The sequence below is a fragment of the Pelophylax lessonae genome (assembly GCF_965119305.1).
Source record: "Pelophylax lessonae genome assembly, chromosome: 4".
Taxonomy (NCBI): Eukaryota; Metazoa; Chordata; class Amphibia; order Anura; family Ranidae; genus Pelophylax; species Pelophylax lessonae.
Genome location: NC_138771.1, coordinates 510,285,679 through 510,312,088, shown reverse-complemented (window position 1 = coordinate 510,312,088; position 26,410 = coordinate 510,285,679). Strand labels below are relative to the sequence as shown.

The 26,410-nt window shown below is 42.2% G+C and overlaps 1 protein-coding gene across 1 annotated transcript in view; it reads left to right on the top strand.

The window, feature by feature from the left end:
* The window catches only part of LARGE1 (LARGE xylosyl- and glucuronyltransferase 1), a 716,318-nt gene that overhangs the window by 648,120 nt on the left and 41,788 nt on the right, over positions 1-26,410 (top strand). Inside the window, exons 8-9 of the mRNA XM_082255353.1 lie at positions 6,112-6,224; positions 14,632-14,757. Coding sequence (XP_082111479.1) covers positions 6,112-6,224; positions 14,632-14,757 — 239 coding nt within the window. The remainder of the gene's footprint in view (positions 1-6,111; positions 6,225-14,631; positions 14,758-26,410) is intronic.

Below are 26,410 nucleotides of genomic sequence, written 5' to 3'. Positions count from 1 at the left end.
AGGGTGAGGATTTCATAATGGGTAGTATACCTTATATGTACACTATTGGGTTTGGTCGAGGTGTGCACTTTAAAGATAATTCTCTTATTGCTTTGTGTTTTGTTTTTGTTTTTTTGGGATCTTCCCTGCGTGGGCAACTTTTATTCTGTTTTTGATATGACTAGATGACTAAACTTAATAAGGACTTGAGGTCCATAGACCTCAAGATTACACAGGTATTGCTTGTCGCCTGACTTTCAGGTCGTACAAGTGTGTCGTACAAGTGTGAAAGGGGCATAAAAAGAATTTTCAACAAATTCTGTGGTCATCATAGAGCTCCCATTATGTTCACATAGCCATTGCGCAGTACTTTTGTTCACCTGCAGGTGGCATTGCAGGTGTCTCCCAACCCTGGCAAAACACAGAAGCTGCAAAAGGACTTTTCTGTGTTCATTCAAAAAAAAAGGTAGAAGCAGCTGGCGAGGTCATCACTGTTGTCAACTGAGTGATTCCTGAATAATATTTTTCTCTCTCAATATGTCTGTGAAGGTTTTGATTCATGCAAGTCATGGTATAGCTAGTAGTCATATTCAGCTGGATGGTTCTGTAAGGCTGATGTCACATGAGTGACCTTGACTGTGGTGACCAAGATATCCAAAAGACTGCCTGCCATTCTTTATGGATTCGCTCCCTCACTACCAAGTCTATAGGGATGTCACTCTGTCACTGCCTGGTAACTAGTGATTCTGTCATATTTAGGGCCAGCCAGGGGACAATTCCAAAGAGTTAAGTCCCTTGTGACTGGTAAGGAGTTTCCCATGTGACATAAGCCTAAGGTTGAAGATATTTATATTATTCAGTTGGCTTCATCAGTTGGCTTCCCCAGGTCAAAATTATCATTTAATTGGATTCAGCCACTGTTCTGCTGACAAATTTCCTCCTGGCTTTTTTGATTTTTCAATTCAAGGATGTTACGAAGGAGGAGGCCAACAGGACTACTCACAAATTGAATTTGCACAGTGTATGGCCGCCAGCTTTACTGTTATTGCATGTTTCATATGGGATCCATCTTCACATTTACACCCAAGCTTGTTCTGTGTTTCCATATATTTTTCATTAATGATCAGCATGGTTAACAAATAACACAATTTTAGACTGTAGATGAAAGGATTCTTCTCTCAATATCTCCCCCTCATTTCAGAGATTAAAGGTTTACTTTATAGAAACTTCATTTCTTTCCGCATACAGTAGAAAGTGCATCATCAGCATATTTGCCAAAATGATATTACACTTGAAATGATTCTTTTCAAGTCTGTTTAAAGAAGCAAATGATTTGAAATAAGCAGTTTTCATCAAAGTGCATGTACGCTTGAAGTCAAATGTACTCTACGAACCTCTGACCCGGCTTTGGCCAGCCTTTAGCTGGCATAGCCTGCTTGTTCTACAGCAGGTTAAATTGGAGCTCCTTTTTTATTTTAATTACATTTTTTAATTTATTTATAGATAGCTTTATTTTTAAATCTCAATTGCAGGTGATTTGACTTTGGGGGAGCGGGCTTTCAATAGAGGAGACCTTCAGTTTTTATTGAAGGTCCACTTTAAAGTGAATGTAAGCTTTGACTACGCTAGTTGACCTTTCAGAAACCTTAAATGTCTGCCAGAGTAAGCACCGTACTCCAAAATGAGGCCTGGGGGCCATATGTGGCCCTTTCCTTTTCTTTATCCAGCCCTTGGGGCACTATTGTTCTCTAAGATACAAGGCACTATTCCCCCCCACTGACACCACCAATGGGGCACAATTTCTGCCATTGACACCAACAATGGGCCATTATTCCTCCCACTGACACCAATAATGGGGTAATATTCCACCCACTGACACCAATAATGGGGTAATATTCCATCCAATGACATCAATGATGGGGCACTATTCCTCCTACTGACACCAATACTGGAGGATCCCAAGATGGGGTCTTGTTTACTCTTACTGACGCTAAGGCATTTTCTTCTCCCAGTGGCCAAAGTCCAGTCCCCCTAAGTCTGAAGGACAGTAAACTGGCTCTTTGTTATAAAGTTTGGAGACCTCTGATATACAGCAACAGCATACATTTTTGGATTAGCGCTACCTTTTATCATTAAAAATACATCCTTGAGCCCCAGTCATGACTTTTTTTAATCAGGCAGAAGGTCACTGCAGGTTGAGGTAGCTTTTGAGACCTTCCAGGACAGGAAGATGCCTCATCACTTGTGCTTATAGGGTCATCCTAGCATTTGTGACCACCCTAGCCAATGTCTGCTTTGGAAAACTTCAATACCTTTTGGATGATGCCATAGAGAAGCTGGACTCTTTTTAGTCCAGGAACATGCAGCTGTCCTAAAAAACGAGTGAGAGAGAAAACAATTCATTTCATCATTTCCCAACTCATTACAGTCCATAACATTTTTAGCACTTTTCTTTTTTCCTCCTTTACGGCAGCTACGCACTGATCCTAATTTGAAGGGGCGACTGCCACTGTTTCAAGTGTAATACAATCAGTTGGAGAACGATTAGATGAATTTTAATCTTTCATGTTGGATAAAAGATCTTCCCACATCTGGGCTAGCTTTCCAACACAGGACTCTTAATGAATAATGAATTAAAAAATGAATTTCAATATCGCTGTGACTGTATGAGTAAAGTTTTTTTTTTTGTTTGTTTGTCAATGTATACTCCACATCACCCCATCAGTGATTAGGTTAAAGATTAGAATCTCAGACTAATGTCTAGAGATATCGAGCGGAATTCTGTCTGCAGCGTTACAGCGCATCGCGCATAATAATGACACTTGTAACGGGCTGAATGGTTGTACGGGAATTTATCGGACTGAGCAGCAGTCAGACTTAAGAAAAGTGTCAGGGGGGATCAATACACAGACGTAATATAGACTAAATATATGCCACGGCCGGGTATTATAAGGAGTAACTGTACTGCTGATTAGAGGTTATTATTTTCTACCAGTAAAGTCAAACTCAGTTTTCCACTGATGATTCTGGGTAATTTTTCCAGGCATAGCTACAGAGGGGCAACTGCTACGGGGCCTATGATGTCAGGGCCCCTAAATGGCTGATCCTCCACTTTTTCCACCATCTTATTTTATGTATACAATGAAACATGTACCAATTGAAAGCCAACTGTCAGGACTCTGGTCTGAACCTGCAACATTTGCTGAGGCTGGCGGTGCCTCTTCTTGCTAAACCAACTGGGATGCTGGACAGCAGCCTGGACAATTCCTTAAACAATCTTGCCTTGAAACTTGTTTCTCTTGAACTTTGATCCCTTTGCTTCTCCCATAAACTTCCTCTTTTAGCCATGCTGTTGCACTTCCTGCTTGCTAGATTATTGTGCTCTCTCCAGCTAACATGCTGCTCTTGTCAGTCCTGCTCTTATTCGTATCTTTCCTACCAATTGTTACTGACCTTAGGCTTGTTCCTCAACTACGCTTCTGCTTGATCCCAACCTGCAACCACTTGTTACTGGGCTTTGGCTTGTTACTGACTATGCTTCTGCTTGATCCCTACCTGCTTTATCTGCTACTGTACCACTGTATGCTCACCTCCTCGTGGGGCGATTCTGAGAACCACAACCTGGTACTAACACGCAGCAAAACTCATCGCTCCCATCAGCAGCTCTGGTGAACACTGGTTAGTGCTTAGACTCCACGCCTCTGGTGAGCCCATATCACCCGCCAGGACCTGATCAAATGCTCTATGGAGTGGCGGATGTCAGCGGCGACATCTCCGCTGACACCTGCTGCTCTCCGATATGGTCCTTGAAAACCAGACGGATGGAAACCTTATTTTCCATCCATCTGGAGGATCGGATTGGATGAAAATGGACAGGCGGTCCGTTTTCATCCGATCTCCCATAGAGGAGAGTAGGGATCTTCATCTCTGCAAAGTAAGCGGAGACGGAGCTGTCATCGCCTGCTCAGCAGGGATCAGCAGATTGATCCCCGCTGAGCTAAACTGAGTCCGCCAAGGGGAAAGCCTGTGTGAAAGGACCCTAACAGTATTTAACCCTTTACTAGTTTTTAATTATACTTTTTATATATGTATTTATTAATTTACAATGCACAGTGACAGCTACAGATGGCTTTTTTTTGGCAAAAGGTTCTTGAGTGATCCCCTGTTATGGTGTTTCCATGATCAAGAACTACACTGACTGAATTCCAGTCACTAGCCTGAGATCAGTAGCTGCCAGTGATTGAGTGGTCTCAGGACTATGAATGCATGCTTCTGGTTCTGAAATGGAACCTAGATCAATGCTCTCTTAGCATGGGGCATACAGTGGCTGTGAATTTTAATGCAAGATTGTAGTCAAGAAAAGGAAAACCATTTAGACATGCAGGAACATACCTGCTGGATGTGCTTAATGGGTCTACTTCCTACTCCTTTTATGCAGTCAAAAACTAGGAAAGTGTATATTTTTAAAAAGCAGGGTTTAAAAATGAAATTGAAATTGGTAGAGAGATCTTTGGGGGTTATTTTTAGCATAGTTTTCATTACAATGAAGCTGACCTTAAAGAGCTTATGTTGAGCAACTTCTTTACCTTTGAGTCTTGAATATCTATGTATGAAGCTATAAATATGCATTTTTTTACTCTGAAAGTGTTTACAGCAGAGCTCTTTTTAGTATTTTTCTGCCATGGTGACCTATCAGCATGGACTTAGCCTCCGCTGTAGGCACAGCGTTAAGCAAAGCACGCATAGAAGACTGTGCACCTCATAATGTTTGAATGCAGGTAATCTGTCAGTGTTCAGCCAAAAAAGAACATTTCTTTCCCCTTTGTATTCTCTCTGCAGATGTTTATAGTGTGTTTGTGTTTGCGGCAATGCTGGAACATTCTGTGCTCCCTCCATTAAGTGCAACTATAATGCTTCCACGGTTTGAGTTAACGTTTACTTAGGAGCAATTTCTGATGTGACTTTCCCATTTTAACACATTTTCTGTTCCAGATGATCCAGAATAATATATAGAGATTTGTGGATGCTTGCTTTAATGGTAACCTGTATATAAGGCAGTGGGGTCAGCATCTCTACTGAATACCTAGCCATAATGACTATGTGTTAATTTCAGGCAGTCAAACAAATCGACTAGTATTGAGAGAGACAAGCAGTTAAACCAAAGAACTGACTTAAAAGAAGAAAAACATTTTTTAAAAGATTAAGTAAATGGCCATAATAAATAAAGTAAGTACAGCTGTAAATTCCTTTTAGGGCGCATTTACTTCTGTGTGGTTTCTTTTTGGACATGATGTCATGTGTCAGTGTGCATTGCGTTGAGGTGCCAATGCTAAAAATTGCATATGACCCTTTTTGGGAATTCTACCATGTATTTCGGTGAGTAGCTGCGCCTTAAAACACAGATGCATTGCCTTAATGCCTTGGGGTACTATTCGAAATGAATGGCATCACAACTCAGCAACACATGTTACTTGTATTACTGTGATGTGTGAATGGGCCTTTAAAGTGCCAACATATTCTATGGTGCTGTGCACTACCTGGCAATCATCACAATACAGATTGAAACAGATAGTCAAAGTGGGGGAATTACTAAAATTGAAGCATTCAGAATCTGGTGAAGCTGTGCATGGTAGCCAATTAACTTCTAATCTAACCTTAGCTTGGTTATTAAGCTTTGATAATAAAACCTGAAAGCTCATTGGTTTCCGTGCAGCGCTGCACCAGATTTTGCATGCTCCAGTTTTAGTAAATTCCCCCCAAAGTCTATCTAAAATTAAAATCTTTTCTGTTTTTGTTTAGAGATTTTTTATTTTATTTTTCGTGTCCTGTTGTGGCATGTTCTCTCCTGTTTTCTAGAGAGGAAATCCCCTCTAAAACATTGTCCACATTGAAACTTTTTTGGACAAGTGCAAAATTTCCTATCACTTTCTCACAATGGTCTGCAGGACAAATAAGAGAGGGTCAATCTCCTCATTGGGGACGAATATACTATCATACATTACATAAAACTAAAAAAAGAAAAGAAAATGTCTTTAGATACACATTAAGGGATCCTGCTTTACAATAGATCAGTCTATTATGGAATGAGCAAGAGAGGCTGTAAGTGTTAATGTGCCCTTTTGTTTGTTGTAGGGGTGATTCTTCTGCTTCTGGACAAGCTGCGCAAGATGAAATGGGAGCAGATGTGGCGTCTGACGGCTGAACGGGAACTAATGAGCATGCTGTCTACCTCCTTGGCTGATCAAGTAAGAGCGCCAGTGCTGGATGTGGGGTAACTTACCCCGGACTGGGCACAATATGATTCAGTCACACATTGATGGACAAAGACTGAAAAATAGACGTACACTAACATGTATTACATTTTTCTGCAAATAAAAAAGCTGAACGAAACAAACCCAAAAACAAATTCCTCCATGCACTCAAGTGAGGTGGATGGAGGAATTCCTCCCTGCTGGGACATTGTACTCTGACAGAGGGACTCTCTGCCAGTGGGACTGTCTGCCAGTGGGACTATCAGCCAGTTGGCAGCAGCTGAGCGAGAAAAGTTTTCCAACATTCCTGTTTGTCAGAAGTCAATCTAACAATCGATTTCTGTCAATCGGTGACTGCCATACTTGGCTCAAAATTCAGCCCAGCCCCTGCTGAACTGGTCAAAGTTCGATCCATCTATGTTTAGCTTTAGGCTGGGTGCACACTATCACGTGCCGGAAATGCATCCCCTACGCGTGAGAGAAGCACTCTGCTCTTCCATTAATCCTCAATTCACCTCACGCTTTGGTAAAACACAAGCATTTTCTCACTGTAGCACCATGCGGTTCCATGTGGCACAATTTTAAAAAGGGTTTGGGGCTTTTTTTCCTGTGTTTCTGCGGGAAGGGCAGCCTATTGAAATAAATGGGCTGTCCTACACGCAGCCTGCAGTGATGTGAATAGAGCCTTAGTCTGACAGCACTGTGCAAATCAATAGAATCTTGAATAACTTAGTTCTGACCTTCCCTATCTAAGCTTGAGTTATTCTGTGTAATGAATTTACAGGAAGATAGGGTCAGGCATTTATATTAGCAATACCTTTTTGTAATTTTTTTCAGTGATTACATACAGTGGGGAAAATGAATATTTGATCCCCTGCAGATTTTGTAAGTTTGCCCACTTTAAATAAAGGTCTATAATGTTTATCATTGGTGTATTTTAATTGATAGAGACAGAATATCAACCAAAAATCCATAAAAACACATGATACAAATGTTATAAATTGTGTTGCAGTTCAGTAAAATAAGTATTTGATCCTCAAGCAAAACTTGACTTAGTACTTGGTGGAGAAACCCTTGTTGGCAAGCACAGAGGTAAGACGTTTCTTGTAGTTGGTGATCAGGTTTGCACACAGGAAGGATTTTGGTCCACTCTTCTTTGAATATCTTCTCTAAATCCTTAGGGTTTCTTGGCTGTCTCTTAGCAACTCAAAGTTTCAGCTCCCTCCATAAATCTTCTATAGGATTACGTCTGGAGATTGGCTAGGCACATGACCTTAATGTGCTTCTTTTTGAGCCACTACTTTGTTGCCTTGGCGGTATGTTTTGGGTCAATGTCATGCTGGAAGACCCATCCACGATCCATCTTCAGTGTTCTGGCTGAGGGAAAAAGGTTCTCATCCCAAATTTTACAATACATGGCCCTGTCCATTGGGCCCTCAATGCAGCAAAGTTAGCAGAACAAAAGCCCCAAAGCATTATTTTTCCACCTCTGTGCTTTACTGTAGGGATGGTGTTCATAGTCAGCATTTTTCTTCCTCCAAACATGGCGAGTCAAGCTATTGCCAAAGAGCTAAATGTTGGTCTCCGACCACAGCACTTTCTCCCATTCCTTTTCTGAATCATTTAGATGTTCATTGGCAAAACTTCAGACTGGCCTGTACATGTGCCTTCTTGAGGAGGGGGACCTTGTAGGGGCTGCAGGATTTCAATCCATGGTGGCTTATTGTGTTACCAGTGGATTGTTTGGTGACAGTGGTCCCAACTGCCTTGAGAGATCATTCACAAGCTCCTCCTGTGTAGTTCTGGGCTGATCCTTTTTGATTATCCTTACCCCATGAGCATGCATGTAGCTCCAGACCAAGGGCGATTGATGGTTATTTTGCATTTCTTCCATTTGCGAGTAATCGCTCCAACAGTTGTCTCCTCATCACTAAGTTTCTTTCTGATGATCTTGTAGCCCATTTCAGCCTTGTGCAGCCTTGGTCCTTTGACAGCTCATTGGTCAGGCCTGTGATGGTGAGGTTTGAATGGAAGAAAGAGATTCTGTGGGAAGAAAGAGATTCTGTGGACAGGTGTCTTTTATACACATAACAAATTGTCGTTAGGAGCACCTTAAATTGACAGGACTAATCTGTGTACCACAAGAGCACATACTGTAGCCAGACTGTGGGTGCCAGAATTATTGTTGGTTGGTAGGGAATCAAATTCTTATTTTACTCACTGAACTGTAACTCAATTTATAACATTTGTATCGTGTTTTTTGGTTGATATTCTGTCTCTATCAATTTAAAATACACCTATGATAACAATTCTAGACCCTTCATTTCTTTGTAAGTGGGCAAACCTACAAAATCTGCAGGGGATCAAATAATTATTTTGGCCACTGTATGTAACACTCACAGCTAAACACATCTAGTATACATAAATACCTGAATCTGTCCTAAATGATCTTCTGTAATCCTCTATACAGCAGCACTTGGCACCCAGACCAGGAGAAGATGGGTCATCTCTGTGATCCAGTCAGTGTGTGAGAATGCTTACATTGTGCTTCTGCCCCTTCACTGTCTGATGAGGGAGGGGAGCTTTTTCCTCCTGTCAGCATGCTCCGTCAGCACATGAACTTATTAGCTGCTTGTGCTGCTTTTCTCCTCCCCTTTCTGAGCTCCACTCTATAGGGCCTGCAAGAGACCTATACCGGGTCAGATTCAAGTACTGACCCTTTAAAAAAATACATTTAACAATGTATTAATGAATACAGTGATACATTAATTCGTGTCTTTTATATCTGCCTAGAGCTGACCTTTAAATTGTACCAATAGTAACAACTTTTACTTCCTGGAATCTACCTGCGCTTAGCTCAGGCATGCATGCCGGAGGATGTGCTTAGCTGAAAAAGCCTCTCCTCCCCTCCTAGAGACTTCGGGGATGTATGCCCTCATTTGCCTAAGCCTGGAAACCAGGAACCAACTAAAGAAATGTAAAAATAAAGTCTGAAACAAGTAAATATAATATACTTTACTATTGATGTATTAATGCTAGCAGCATAAGAATTAAAAATAGTCTATGTTGATTGAGAGAGTGAAGTTCCGCTTTAAAGCAAGTGGCAAGCATGAGTTACACTCATGTACCATTAAATAACGAGCATTTTGACATCACAGCGAGCTCTTTATATAGTGCAATAATATTATAATATCAGTCAAGTAACAGGTTTTTCCAGAGTAGATTCCATCTCTCTCCCTTATCCATCCTCACATAACTCGCTGTGAAAACAAGGAAAATGTGTCTAATTTACCATTTTATTCGTTTTTACAGAAGGTTAAAGCATACATAAAATTGAACAGCCACATGTTTGGTTCCACTACATGTAAATGCCTTGCATAGCATGGGACCTTTTCGAGGTAAAACAGCTATAACCAAAATAGCAGCCATTAATCAATGAGATCAGGCAATCAATGTAGCTCTGAAATCTTGGACTGTTTAGATTCATATGGTTAGCAGCAATTGAGTGTTGACAGGAAGGAAACAGGAGGGGTAGTATTTGCTTTTTTTCCTGCACCTCGTGTTTGTCACCTGCATAAGATGTGTATTGATCATGTAGTTTCATGGTGTCATTTGTTGCCCCCTACCTACAGCCTATAGTAGAGTAAATCTTCACATTCCTGTGTCAGAAGTTTCTGTTTGAATTCAAAAATGAGGCATGCAGTCTGACACTGTACAGGTTAGTGCATGACTTCTTCCTGTGGTGTAAAAATTGATATTTTCTGTAAAGAAATTAGATATCCCACAGTCCCCAGGTCTCTCAGTCTGGTGCTCAGCAGGTGAGAGCTAAACAGTAATTAGATCTGACACAGACACAAGCAGGCAGAGCAATTAACAGCACTCAAAACATTTGTGATGCAACACAGAGGAAATTATAAGACATGCATTGGATGCTGTTTAACCTGGAATAAGAAGTTACCTGTCCCTTTGGTAAATAGGGACTAGCAAGAGGATTTAATACATGAACATAGGGACATGAACATCTGGTCAGCCATGACATTATAAAATGCAGCCACAACATGTGAGCCCATCATTACAAGATAAGGCAAATGACACAGGAAATATAACTACACAAATACCTTGTTAAAGCAACAAAAAATTAGGTGTACAGGGCCTTTAAAGCTGAACCCCAGGCAGATATATAGGACACAATTAATGCAGCTTTCTATTCATTAACGCATTTGTAAAAGGGATGCTTTTTTATATGCAAGGAGTGTTTCAGTACAGGGGTACAGCAGGGCTGGAGTGGGAGAGAAAGAAGCAGCAGTGCTAACAAGGAGCATGCCAATAGGAGGAGAGGGCAGAGTGACAGAGAGATGAGCTTATCACTGGCTGGAGGTGGGTCCAGAGGAAGGGCTAGGCTCAGAGGAAGATGCAGCAGTGCTAACAAGGAGCATGCCAATAGCAGGAGAGGGTAGAGTGACAGAGAGATGAGCTCATCACTGTGCTGCTTATCCTTCACTGTCCAGTCACAGACTGGAGGTGAGTCCAGAGGAAGGGCTAGGCTCAGAGGAAGAAGGTCATCTAGCAGCAGAAAAAAGTACAGTAGTGGAAATCTCTGGATTGAGAGTGAATAATGCTGGTATTGCTATTTTATCTTTTACTGGGCTATTGATTTTTATCTTATTTGGCTGGAGTTCTGATTTATAATAACCCAATGAGAGCAATTTAATATTTAATGTGAATAAATTCAAGGTACAATTCTGCATACTCACTGATCAATTATTAGAAAAGGCCAGTACCCTCAGCTGTGAAATGTCAGCAAAGAAAATACTTTTTACAGCTTCCTGGATCAGGTGAGGAGAGCTGGATGTGGCCACGGTAGGTTTGAAAGTTCTTATTGAACCTGAGAATTCCCTAAAGTTATCCTGACATCCATGAATAGGGAAAAACGATATTTCATGAGCTTCGTTTTTTAACTTCTCTTTGAGTTCTAGCGTGGGGATTCCTGAGGCTCATGTAGGAGCACAGATGTGTAAGTGGCAGTTTGGAAGAGGCGTGCTAATTATTTTGTCTAGGATTATGCACAGACAGGCGTAAAATCTGCACCATCAGATGAACACTCTGCCATGCTTGGTTTTCAAACAAACTATTGCAGCGTATGGCACTCTGAGCTGTGTTCTCTTAGAATATAATGGGGATCCTCTGGTCACCTTGGAATGAGAATGGCCTGCTCCAAAAAATGTATTAAAAAATAGGCCTACAGCATTTTTGGGAGATATGTCAAATATAAAAAGATACGGCGCCTTGGGGTTTTTTAGGAAAGAGAGCTGTTAGTGGTATTTTGATGTAAACTTACAGACGTGCTGCAGATCAACTATAACTATGCTATATGGACATATGGGAAAGAAAAATCAGCGCAATTTCTGTACGTTTTTCAATGCTCAATGCTAATCTTACAATATAAATTCTGGACTCTGACTAAGTGTGAGAGGAATTAAATAAAATAAAGCAATAAATACTGAATAAAACTAGAAACTATCCATTATTGACCCTATGCAAAATAAACCAATACATTTCAAAAAATGCTAATGCATGAGTGATGATGTGAAAATTAATGTGCAATCAAAATATCAAAAAAAGTGCAAATGCAGTGTATCTCTCCTAATAATTGTAATTTATCTCCTACTATTTGAACAATGTCCCAATATTTGTCTTTTTATACTAATGGTTGAATGTCCTTATATGTATGTGTAATTTATTTGTAATGATTGCAAACAAGTTGATTCTCCAATGCCTAAAATGGAAAAGTGCTAGTGCAATTAAGTTGTGCTGTGTGCACAGGTGTACCAATTGGTATATCAATAACCTCAATAAATCCAAAAATAAATCTATCAAAAATTAATAAATAAATAAATGGAATATGTGAATTATAAATGAAAGTCCATCAAAAAAAGTCCATATTGAAAAATCCAGTGACAAAAGTGCAAATAGTGCTGATAGTCCAAACACGAAGTGTTCACACGTGAAAATCCTTCCACCCACAGTGCTTCACTGATTGTCCTAGATAGAACTCACCAGAAATGTTGCTGGTAAAATTATAAACCAGCAAAAAGCATTATCCACACCAATGATCAGCCAGAAACTTCTCCCCTTAATTTGTTATTGTTCACCTCAGGATGGATCAAGGCTCAGGATGGTCCATATGAGGAAAGAGAATAAGGAATGCCGACTATAGCGTGATACTGTATAACAATTATTTATTTCAAAAAGCAAGATAGTAAACATTAACATTAGATGGTGTCTGCCTGATACTAGGAGTCTGCGTGTAAAAGAAATCCTCCGCTGCTCGGGTCGCCGCTATGCGAACCACGAGCGTGGATACAATGTTTCAGTGCGATGCGGTATTGTTTCAGCATCCTTCGGCATGCCCTACCGGTTTTGTCATCTGACGTCTTCACGGGGGCGGTGGGAGATAGGCTGCTATGGCCTCCTCTGTGCCTGTGCTCATGTGACGAGGTAGAGCAATTGAGATTGAGAGGTTTTTTTTTTTTTTCTAATAAGTGGTCAATTCCTCCAAAACTGATGTTTCAGTTTCAAATTGAAGCTGAAGAATGAAAGAATATCTAAAGCCAAAACATTTTTCTCAGCTTTGGGAGTATAATGATTAAAAACCCCTAGTTGGTTTTAGTCAGTTGTCAAGAGATCACGTGCCCCCATTGTAAGATTTCCCCTCTGTTCTGGTGACACAAAAGTTTGCACTTTCAATGACTTTCAGTCCCAGGGCCACAGCCATTAAGACAGATAAAGGGACTGAATATACCCTGAGTGGGCAAGAATAGCAATAAAACCTTACCCTAGTTATAAATCCCTTCCACACCTTAAACCAGTGGTCTCTAATCTGTGGCCCTGGGGCTGGATGTGGCCCTTTGCTTGCCTTTATCCAGTCCTTGAGGCAATATTGTTGCCACTGACACCAATAATGGGGCATTATTTCTGCCACTGACACCAATGATGGGGCAAAATTCCTCCCACTGACACCAACGATGGGGGACAATTCCTCCCACTGACCCCAACGATGGGGCATAATTCCATCCACTAATGCCAATGATGGGGCACTATTCCTCCCAGTGACACCAATGATGGGGTACTATTCCTCCCAGTGACACCAATGATGGGGTACTATTTCTCCCCTATTACCATAGATGGTTGCATTGTTTACTCCCAGTGGGCATAGTCCGGCCTCCCTAAAGTCTGAAGGACAGTAAACTGGCCCTTTGTTGAGAAAGTTTGGAGACCCCTGTTCTAAAGCACAACTAAGCTAATGACATTTTTAAATAAAACCTTTTTTTTTTTTTTCTTTTTTATTACATACCTTATTTTAGCCCCAAAAACATTATCACTGGGAGTCTAGGCTTTTCTATACAGTGAAGGCAGATCATGTCTGATGGGAGGGAGCAGCAAGGTACTGGGCATTAATTTCCTTCATCACTACCCCCTGTCACTCCTCTAAAGAGCCCCCAGCCCTGATGCTAGCAATCAGTTGATTGGGTGTTCCTAGGCAGACTGTATTTGCATGCAGACCACCCTAGGTAATGCCCACCTATGATGCTGAGCCTCCATGATTGAAAGAACTGAAATCCAATGAATGAAAGGGGCAGGATAGGGACAATCAGTCTGAGGAGGCGATAAATGTTGCTGGATGTCCTCCAGCCAGAAAACAAGGCAAGCTCTGTCTGACTTGCTGCAACTTCCAATGCACATTGTAAGAAGCTCACAGTGTGCAGTGAAATCCGAGTAAGCAACTTCAGTAGAGTAGAGGAGCCAGTACAACTGTGCAAGACTGAAGGGAATATGGGGTTGATTTACGAAAGGAAAATAGACTGTGCACTTTGCAAGAGCAGTTGCTCCAGAGCTTAGTAAATGAGCAGAAGCTCTGCTGACTTCCATCATACACTCATGTGCTTTATGATGTTTTTTTTTCCTTGCACGTGATTGGGTATTCTTTGCAATGTGAAGGTTTACCTCATTTACTAAGCTCTGGACAAAATGCACTTGCAGAGTGCACAGTCTATTTGCTTTTAGTAAATCAACCCCTTTATGTTTTATTAGAAAATCATGGTAATTATTTATGATAAACAGTGCAGAGAGCAAACTAAATGGCCTTTAGTTAGGGTCACATCTACATTAATACAGGTAGCCGGTCTGAGATATATACATTTGTTTAGCTTTTCAGTCTGGACTGGGTTAAAAACCTTCAGCTTAATTGAAAAAAGTGAAGAGTTTACCCTGGTCCAGCACACCATAAATGAACAGCTAAGAGCTTTCTTGAATTTCTTTCATCCTGACAACATCAGACAGACATTTGTAGCTTGGAATTTGCAATGTGAGTGCGGAGGTCTGAGCTGTCTTCTCTCCCCAGGACATCTTCAACGCTGTCATAAAGCAGAACCCTTTCCTGGTACATCAGCTCCCTTGTTTCTGGAACGTGCAGCTGTCAGATCACACCCGCTCCGAGCAATGTTACCGAGACGTCTCCGATCTGAAGGTGAGGTGTGAATGCAATGAGGAGGAGGCTGCTGTTTTGTTATGTGCCAGCAGAGCACTCCGGTGAATGGCTGAGGTGTTGCTGTGAGTGCAAAGTGCTTTTCTGTGTTATACTGCATTAAAAAAAAAAAAAAAATGGTGACCCTGGTGTAACAAGAACTATTGTGCTTTAGAACTATTTTCTTCCACATAGTCCGGGAGCTTCTAGGCGTCATAATGTATAAAACACAATAGGAGTCTATTAAACAGGGCCCATTCACACTAAAGCTGGGTGTTTCTGTGCGTTATTGCACATGCGTTAAAAGTCCGTTATGTGTCCACGTGGGTTGCATTAAGGCAGCCTGTTCATTATGAGTGGCTGCCCACACACCACAACCAATGTCCCAGATGATGTCACATGACGAAACATGTTGGATGCAGTCTATTTTGAACTAACCATGCCAATTGAGCTTGTGTACAAGTAATTTTTATCCCAGGGAACTACAATGTTAACCGCTGACTATTCACTGGATTGCTGTAAGTGTTTAGTAACTTTTTCTCAAACTGAAGGTCTTTTACAGTTTTACACTACAGTATATGGATCCCCTTTTTCTTCCTTGAACACATCTGAGGAACACCAGGGTTTTGTTTGGCCAGTCATGTTACCTTCCTTTCCAGTCTAACCACTGAGAGATTCACTTTGGGTGCTGGATCATTATTTAAAGGGTAACTCCACTTTTTGTTGGGGAAAAAAATAGCAAATAAAGCAAAAAACAATATAGCGTATACAATTGCAACACAAATCATATTGTAATTGAATGTTATTAAAAATGACCTTTCCTTTCCAATCTGCAGCTGCTGTGATTTTCTGAAAATGAAATGCAATATGGCTACCTGGAGCTGTTCTGTACACAGAATGTGTACTGACCACACCCCAGAAACATCATTTCCTGATTGGCTTACCAATTTTCCCAGAAGTCTGCCTAAGATACAAGTCAGATTTCTGGCATCTCCTGCAACAAAAATGTCATTTTGGTGAGATACTCCCAATAGGAACACGTCTAAAGGGATGCAGGCCCAGCAGCTTTCCTCATTAGAGCCCTGCAGCTGCCACAGCTGATAGATAATTATGAAACCACTCCCATTAGACCCACAAAGCACAGAGGCACAGAGGAACACACAGGGATTTCTTTGGAATAACAAAAGATAGGAATCTGCAACAAAGATTGCTAAAATCCCTTCAATATATATAGAGATCACCCAGAGGGGTATGTTTTTTCTCAACAAAAGTGGAGTTACTTTTCAGACGCTTGTCTAGACTCCTATAACATGGAGTCTAGAGATCTGTTAAGCTCACATCCTGTTTATTATCATGGTGGAGGTGCACCAAGTGGATATTCATATAAGCAATCACATTTCTTTGTATATTACTTCAGTGAACTTTCTTTTCACCTGTCACTATGCACTTTAGTGTTCAAGCACTATATGGACTATTTTTTAATGATTCACTTTGAACTTAATTTATTTAGCGCTGAAATTTTTTGTGTGGATGGAAAAACATGCATGGCCCTTTTTTCAAAACACAACACATGATTTATGGCAGTGCAGTTCATTGTGCGTTAGGCTTTACTCTAAAACGCGTTAGGGTGCCATTTACAATGAATAACACACAACACATGTTTTTTTTTTTTTTTTTTCGAATCTAGGTAATTTTTATTGACCAGATTTTCAAAAACAAAGATAAAAATTACAGAAAATGACTTATAACAAAACAGGACACTTCACGTACTCGGTACATAATGTTGGATCAAGTAATAAAGGAATATGTAAAACATTTGCACACAAGATATGACCCTAAGATCGATCAATATGATATCCAGCATAGAAATGATATCCAGCATACAGCAAAATAAATAACTTCACTTCTAACAATACTATAGATCAGCCTTTTACAAATAGGGTGCCTTGGCCAAATGCCTAAAAATTGCCAAAAAGGTATATTAGCCAGCGAGTGGATCAAGCCTGCCTTTTAGTTACACAAAGCCACAGGTTTTTATTGTGCACCATTACAACCTTCCAGCATCAGACATCCTAACAACCAATGATGTCATCAGTGTTGATAAGAAGGGTGTTGATCGACTTTACAGCATCCTTGTTTGCCCCTCCCCTGCCCCTCTCCATCAACACTGGGGTCACATTAGCTGAGTGATGGAGAGAAACTGAGGGAGAGGAGAAACATTGGAATACTAGTCTGTACTAGTGTGCAAAAGTGTATTTGCTTTGGAAGAATAAGTCACCCCTAACGTTGGGTGTCCTACGTGTCTTGATGCTGCCTCATTATGTAAAACTATTAGAATCGTTTTTTACATTTTAGAATGAGGTGCCTTAAGACTCCATAATTTTAAAGGGTGCCTTGACTGAGAAACACTGTCTTAGGCTGGGTTCACTGGTGGCTTTAAAGTCACCTGACTCTGAAGCCGCGTCCTGCAGCGCTACTTCAGCGGGGCTTGCAAACGACTTCTCTAAAAGAAGTCAATCCAAATCGCCCCCAAAGTAGTGCAGGAACCTTTTTCTAAGTCGGAGAGACTTGAGTTGCTCCGATTCGAACGGTTCCATTGCACCGAATGGAGCGCGACTTGTCAGGCGACTAACTCGCCTGACAAGTTGCCCCAGTGTGAACCGGGACTAAGACAATACTTTGTGGAATCACAGTTGTTACTTTAGCTACTCATACAATGTACCTACTACCCAGCAACCATTGCCTAGTCTTCACTCAATTATTACCTAAAATTATCTAACTGTCCTCCTCCACACCCCGAGGAAGGGAGGGATGAGATGAATCATTGGAGTCTAGTAACCAGGACCATATTTTTTGGAACTTTTTAGGGCACCCCTATGAGCAAGTGCATTGACATATGTTGTGGCAATGTGCATTCATGTACAAGTTTCAGTGGGGCCTCAGTGTTTTCACTAGCGTTGCATCAATACTGGTATCGGTGCCGATACTAAGCATTTGCGCGAGTACAATTAATGCTCTGATACTAAAACCAATACCTTCAGACTCAGTTCACATTGGTGCGGGCCAGTTTGCAGTGCCCATTCCGGTGCGCTTTTGTTCAGCGGTTTAGGTGTGATTCCAATGCATTTTTTAGTGTATGAGATTAGAAATCGCACCTGAACCGGACTGAAATTGCATAGGACTCTTTTTCAAATCGCACAGCCACCGACCCGCACATATGTGAACAGGCTGTAAACGCTCACTACAGAAACACACATGAAGACTGATGTGAAACTTATGTCTCTGCAAGTGAAATCTGTGCAGTTTTTTCATCCGTTTTCATGCATGTATGGTGTGACCAAACCCAAAAGAAACTGTCACTTGACACAGAAAATAGGTGTCGGCAGTTGGTATCGACAAGTACTTGCGAAAAAGTATCAGTACTCGGTCTTATATCGGTATATATATTGGTGCTTCCTGAGTTTTCACCCATGATTCACCCAACTTTCACACATTTTTCATTTTCTTTTTTGGCATTCAGTTGCATGTACAAAAATGTGCAATATTTTCTTTTGTGCTCTGTGTGTTAGCTGAGTAAGGCCCCCATGTTCACGAGCGTACCATAGTTTACACTGTGTGAGGGCCGTGTTTTCCCCCACTGAGAGGCACAAGTGTTCCATATATCCCAGTTCAGGCAGGCACATTTATTTCAATTCATACACATCAGCGACATGAACCCAAATGTAACAGTAATATGGGCACGGGTGCACCGCGCCGAACTCACACTATCTGTCAACATTCCATGCAGAAAACATGTTGGCATATGGTATAGAACACCTGTGTGAAGAAGGACTAATGGTCCATTCACATCTTCCCGCTGCAGGTACATGTGGGAAAATCATGCATCAGTGCTGTACATCCTCACAAGTCAGGACTCATTCTTACCTGCGGTAGCCCTTGCCCTCACCACCTGTTTTAATCCTTCAAAGGCTGAACCACCGCACCGCAATGTGTATGTATTTAATGCAGGTGCAGCGTGGCCCCATACATTTAAATGGGTTATGTTTGTGGTACCACCCGGCAAAAGCAACACGTGAACAGCCCATAGCAGCTGCATGACCTTCCTTATGTAGGCGGTTAGGGGCATTAAAACCATGGCTCAACTGCCTGGCTTTACTGCTCTCTAGCTGCCGGTGTGAACAAGCCCTCAAAGATCACAGTCTCAGCCACTACATTGCCTGTCCCTTAAAAGCTCTGGCCCCTGGTCACATCATTGTACTTCCTAATGTTACTCAGGGCCAGATTTACATCTCAGGAGCCTATCGGCAGAGAATTCTGAAGCGCCCCCCCCCCCCGCCATGCTAAAACTTCTTCTATCCCTATACCCACCTCTCCACATACCCATTCTACTATCCCTATTACCCACCCCCTCCTCTTCACATTCCCCTTCTACTACCCCTATACCCACCTCCTTCTCTCCATATACCCCTTCTACTGCCCCTATACCCACCTCCCCTCAAACCCCTTCTACTACCCCTATACCCTCCTCTCCTTTCCACATACCCCTTCTACTACCCTTATACCCACCTCTTCACATACCCCTTCTACCAACCCTATACCCACCTATCCTCTCCACATACCCCTTCTACTACCCATATACCCACCTCTCCACATACCCCTTCTACTACCTCTATATCCACCTCCTTCTCCTCATATACCCCTTCTACTGCCCCTATACCCACCTCCCCTCAAACCCCTTCTGCTACCCGTATACCCAACTCTCCTCATACCCCTTCTACTCCCCCTATACCCACCTCTCCACATATACTTCCACTACCCATATACCCACCTCTCCTCTCCCCACACCCCTTCTACTACCCATGTTCTCACTTCTCCGCTCCCCATGCTCCTTTCATTACCCCTATACCCACCCCCTCCTCTCCACAAACCCCTTCTACTGCCCCTATAACCATCTCTCCACTTATCCCTTCTACTACCCCTATACACATCTCTCCTCTCTCCATATCCCTTCTACTACCCCTATACACACCTCTTCTCTCCCCATACCCCTTCTACTACCCCTATACCCACCCCTCCTCTCCGCATACCTGCTCCTATACCCACCTCTCCACACACCCCTTCTACTTCCCCTTTACCCACCTCTCTCTCACAGGGACCCTCAGTAACTTCCCATTGCACAGACAGTCCCCTTATTTCTGCATTACTCTCTTCTCTCCATATTTCTCTGCTTTTATTCCTCACACTCTATTTCCTCCTTCTCATTCATTGCTGGCAGCCCTGTGCTTGCTCCCTCACGTGTTACGGTCACCTGCCCTCTCAAGTCACAGCTACCATTATAGTGTCTCCCTAGCTACTCTATGTAAATACAGTGTCCCAGGACTCTTCCCTCTCACACAGCCTTCCGCTCTCCTGTCCATCCCTGGTATTCCTCCCCATTCGTTCTATCACTCTTTCCCACCACCTCCATTGCTGCACAGTGTACACCACTTCCGGGCGGGCCACTGACCTCACTTCCCTCCCCACCAGATTGGACAGAGAGCCTTCCAGCGGGTGGGCTGGCTACAACAATGCTCCCCACATACTCGAATTACGTGCCTGCGCTGCAATTGCCCCCCTCCCCCAGGCTAGTCTTGGGCCGGCAGCAAATAAATGATTCAGTCAGATCAGCACCACAGGGGTGACACCATTGCGGTCAGATTTTACTTCCTGCATGATGGTGTCACTATCATCCCTCTGGGGGGTCCCCCAAACCCCCATAGCGACGCCACTGGTGGGCTCCCCTCTATGAGGGGGGCCTGTAGGCACATGCTACATTGCTTAATGAGAAATCCAGCTCTGATGTTATCAAAGCTAGCCAGTTAATTCTTGGACATGCACAGCTACAGCCTGGAACAATGACTTGGCGGCATGCTTGCGGACTGTTTCTCTCAGTTGGCCAGGTAGTTTTTTGGGCCAGGCCCCCTGTCTCTTTTTCCTTGGCCCCAAATACCAGGAGCCCCTGATAGTGTTTCTGAGATAATACCTTTTGCAGTTCCTAACACGTAGTAGAGGTGAGCATCTTTTTTATGTATTACCAGAAAGTTGATCAGAATGCAAGCTTATTACTACAGATCCAGGTCATTAATTCTGCAGTGTTTATAGCATGGTGTACACAAGGCTCATTTTAAGCCAGTTATTTACATTTACATTACAGAATAATAAGGTATGTTTGAATACGAGATGACTGCATGGCTCCAATTATAGGGTGTTTTATTGGTGTTAAGACACCCTGGCACAAAAGAAAATCTGCACTTTTAATGTTAATGCCACCTCTCCCCATTAACAAGAAGACTTATTACACATAAAGTAGGTTTCAGTGCTTTCAGTCTACACTTTATCAGCTAATAAGGGATATTATGTAATTAATAAGCAGCATAATGAAACACTCAGGCAGGATTAATGAGGGGGAGCATGAATAGTTTCACTCGCGACTTAATAAATAGATATGAGAAACGAAACCCAACCTGTAATTGTATCTCACCCAGAGGCTCAGCTTGTACCCCTATGTATTAGATATGTATTAGATATAAAAGATTTAAAGGGTCAGTCCATTTATATGAGATTTAAAAAAGAAATGAGGGTGGAGTCTTGCAGACTAAATCACAAATTTTATTTTTTTTTTTTTTATATATCCTGAGAACTCTAAAGCCTAGTACACAAGCTCAGAATATCATACAAAAAATACCGCTTTCAAAGCGAACAAACAATAATCTGATCGTTAGTACACAGCTTTCGTCCGAAGGCACAAACACGAAAATTGTTCTTGTACGATACCAGATCGTATGATTTTCATTTAATCAGTACGGTTTTCCTCTGAAAATACAATACAAATAAATTGCATCACTTCTTAATTTTTATTCTGTCGTACGAGAATTCTCGTACTTTAGTAACCTATTCGTTTTCGATATGAAGACCGGCAGGGCTGGCCCAAGACATTGTGCTGCCTGGGTCCAAGAATAAAATCCTGCCCCCCCGACCTCCCCCAAAAAAAAAGAACAACAAAAGGCCCCCACATCCATTATTTTATATAAATACAAAATGTAGAAAATATTATATACACTGTTATCTTCTTCCATAACTCACCACCGGACCAGTCCACCAAATACCCACTGTCTGTCCTTACTACTCCTGTCATTCCTGTCTCTGCCGCGCCCACCGCCCTAGAAAATCCAGCCTGCCCTGCGTGAGATGGAGTGCGCTGATGTCTGACGTCATTATGCACACCACAATCGCATGAGGGACGTTCCCAGAAGAGACACTCCGCCTCCTCATACTCATCAGTTTGCACTATGGGCGGCAGTATGAGATGGGGACATGCCACCCGTAGCGCGCCGCAAACTGACGCACAAAACTGCTGGGAAAAAATCTTGGGAATTAATTTGCTGCCCCTCTCTAAGTGCTACCTGGATCCAATGGATTAAGTTATTAATGGATTAAAAAGTTATTTTGTGTTTCTTCCATTTGCGATTGTACCAACTGTTGTCACCCTCTCACCAAGCTGCTTGAAGATGGTCTTGTAGCCCATTCCAGCCTTATGTAGGTCTACAATTTTGTCCCTGACATTCTTGGACAGCTCTTTGGTCTTGGACATGATGGAAAGACTGGAATCTGATTGATTAATTGCTTTGGATAGGTTTCTTTTATACAGGTAACAAGCTGAGATTAGGAGCACTCCCTTTAAGAGAGTTACCTTGTTACCTGTATAGAAGACACCTGGGAGCCAGAAATCTTGCTGACTGATAGGGGATCAAATACTTATTTCACTCATTAAAATGCAAATCAATTTAAACTTTTTTGAAATGCGTTTTTCTGGATTTTTTTGGTTGTTATTCTGTCTCTCACTGTTAAAATAAACCTACCATTAAAATTATAGACTCTTTTGTTTGTCAGTGGACAAATGTACAAACTCAGCAAGGGATCAAATACTTTTTTCCCTCACTGTATCTACCTTACCAACCGCTCAGTGTCCGTCACCCCTCTGCCAATCCATCCACTGGCTTCCGATTGCCCAACAAAAAAAATGTAAAATCCTAAAGCTCTGTACACACGGGCCTAAATAACGGAAGACATTGGCCGGTTAAAAAAAATGGCTGACATTCAGTCTGTGTGTATGCCAGCCGGTCCGACAGAACATGCTGGAAATCCAGCAGCCAACCAGCTCCCGATCAGTGCTCTCAGCCAATGGCGGAGGGCGCAGATTGAAGTGTTCTGGCGGGGAGGGGGGCGTCCCCCTGTCAGAACATAACAGCTTAGTGGGAGAGATTGTTATACTAACTTCGGATAGTTAATACAGCGGCTCCTAGTGGAGTTGACAGTAAACAGTAAAACTCCTAATGTGTACCCGCCTTTACAAAATTTAAACTTCAAAACCCTGCCTTAGCCTACATCACCAATCTTGTTTCAAAACATCACTCAAACAGCTCTCTCTGCTCCTCAAAAGACCTACTGCTCTCTAGCTCACTGTGTCCTTCCCCCATGCTCACCTTCAGGACTTCTCCAGAGTCTCTCCCATCCTCTTGAACTTCCTACCCCATTCTGTCTCCTACTCTGCTATCTCCTACTATGTCTATCTTTAGGCGATCCCTGAAAACAAATCTCTACAGGAAAGCCTATCCTGTCCACACCTAAGGGCCCTTTTACACAAGCGGACCAAATAGGTCCGCCTGTTAGTTTGTCAGGCGGTCCTGATTGGACACCCCAGTCTCCTCTGTGGAGCGTTATGTATCAATGGACATGTGTCTGTTGACAGTCGCCGACATCCAATCTGATCCGAAAAACAGACGGATGGGGATCAGTTCCCCATCTGTCTGGCAGATCGGATGGCAGTCGGGTGAAAACAGACAGGTAGTCCATTTACATCCGACCCATAGAGGAGAGTGGGCTGTGTCTGTGTCCGCTCTTCATCAGCTGGTCACTCATAGTTTTTACCTTGTTTACCACTTGCCCCTCCCTATTAGAGTTGTGCAAACTGTTGGCACTTTATAAATCCTGGAAAAAAAATAATTGTTAGAAAGAAATCAACAATAAACCCCAGTGCTGCAAATGATGTCACCGAATTTAGCCATGTAACATATTGCATAATGTTATATCCTATAAATATTTAACATGCACAAAAACACTTTCCGGAATATAATTGCCTTCTGACCACATAGTAGTTATTGAAGGAACCTGGGCGTCCTGAAAGTGGAATTGTTTCTGTTTAATGAGTGTGTATCGATCTGCAGAGAAGTCACACCGTTTTGACACAATTCAAACCTAAAATACAACAATTCCTGTAACAAAAAATAAAAACAACTTCATAGACATTACTCACCTTGGTAATCGTACCACATTACGAAGTTAATGAACCCTAAACTTTGTTTTTTTGGGTTCAGTTCCCTGTTAAGAAGTGCTGAGACGTTCATTGTCACCGCCGTGTCACACAGAGAGCGTTCAATGACACATTGGAGACACCGATTTTTCAGCGCTAAGAAGGCAGCTTAATTGCTTTACTAATTTCTGCCTAAAAGCCTCAAGTAATTACGAGAAGCAGGATGAACAAACACACAAGTACACCACGAACCGTTTCCCTGATCCTGCCAGCTGCAGGGCGCTTCCAGGTGAGTCTGGCACCATCCGCCAACCTTACGGTTCTGGCTCAGCAAGAATAAAAGTCGTAAGCATTGTTCTATGGCCTTTGTGAGCCTAGCTAAGAGAAAGCTCCAATTTCACGAAAATTCATAGAAGAGGTAATTACTGCAAGTGGCAATGAAAACGAATAATAAATATAAAAAAATCCTTTATTGCAATTATATATTCATTGAATCATGAAAGGCATTTTGAAATGCTGCTAGCAGAACTGCCTCAAGCGCAGAAGAGCCTTTTAAAACAGAAGTTATCTGCTTGTCTCACTTTCATCACAATCCCAAAAAATGTACAGTAGATGTAAACATATCAATGTAAACATAAAAATCTAATAAAGGCGTTACCATGTTCATTTCATTTCAATGATTTGAAATCTACAACTTTCATTATAATAATACCTGGTGATCCTGCCACGAAGATCCTTGTTTAGGCTTTTCCTGTCATGCAGTGACATCGTTCCGTTCCTGTCTTCCAAGTGCTTCTGCGTTGTCACCCTGTCACACGGGCCACCAACGGAATGCAGACTACAAGTGGTCATTTCACCACGCTTTTTTGCAGGCATGGTCCACCCTTGTAACCATCAGGAAACCTGAAATATCATGCAGCTGTTTCTGGAGTTTGTGTAGGCAGACAGAGGCTGCAGGAGATCAACTGGGATGTAACAGAGGAAATACCATTCATTTAGGGATTACATCTACTTCTTCAGGAGAGTGGCCAGAGCCATGCAATTCATTCCTGTATGCATCCAATGAAAAAACGAATGACCGCACTTCCAAATGCTATGAGATCTTTAATGCAATAAAATTATCCAACAAACAGAATCAAGGAGAGCTCATGACACCTGTCGGAAGAGCATGGTTGATATTTTTTGGGAATCTAATCGCTTAATTATAACCTTTGTGACCCGTTATGATTAAGCGATTATATTTGCAAAACATGTCAACCGTGCTCTTGCGACAAGTGTCATGAACTCTCCTTGATTCTGTTTGTTGGATGATTTAATTGCATTAAAGATCTCGTAGCATTTGGAAGTGCGGTCATTCTTTTTTCATTGGATGCATTCACCGGACCACGGACGGGACTTGCACACCTTTGTCTAGGAGCTCTCATTTATCACCTGGAGCAGCATTGTCTCTCTTTGTGCTGCATTCATTCCTGTATGCCCCTGGGCCAAATATGCATTCAAAACTGCAATATATCTATACAGTTGTTTCTACGATCTGTCCACCATTGGGGGCGCAGGGGCGCCGCCCCCACATCCATGCGTCCGGCACCCTAATCTACATGCAGGGCGCTGGACGCATGGATTCCAATGGGGGTTTTTTTTTTAAGCACCTGATTAGAGCCAGATGATCTAATAGGCTTCAAAAAAAGGGTGGGCTCGGGGCGCAGAGCACTGCGCCCTGAGCCCACCCAGTTGTGTGACAATAGCGACATAATATTCACTATTGCCACACTAATTTTCCTCCCGGCCAATCAGGAAGCGGGTCCTGAGACCTGTTTCCCGATTGAACTGAAAGGAGAAGGCATGCTTTTCGCCAAGAAGGGGGGAGGAGACGGCTGCCGAGAAAGGACATGAAGGAGCCTGGAGGGGAAGCTGCCGCTGCCTGTCCACCCTGTCTGTTTCTCTATCTAAACAGAGAAGCCGTTTGGGGTTTACTTAAGACAAATTAATTTCCTAAAGGCAAAAGACTGCACTTTGCAAGTGTAGTTGCTAGAGAGCATAGCAAGTGAGATGAAGCTTCATTTTGTTAGGAATACCCAATCACGTGCAAGGAAAATAAAATAACAGCATTTTTGCTTGCACATGATTGGATGATGCAGGTTAGCAGAGCTTTCCCTCATTTACTAAGCTCTGAAAGAACTGCACTTACAAAGTGCAGAGTGTATTTGCCTTCAGTAAAACAACCCCATTGTGTTTGAATGGGAAGGTGTCATATAACAAATATATACACTGATAAGAGGCCCAAAACTGATATTTTAGTATTTAGGC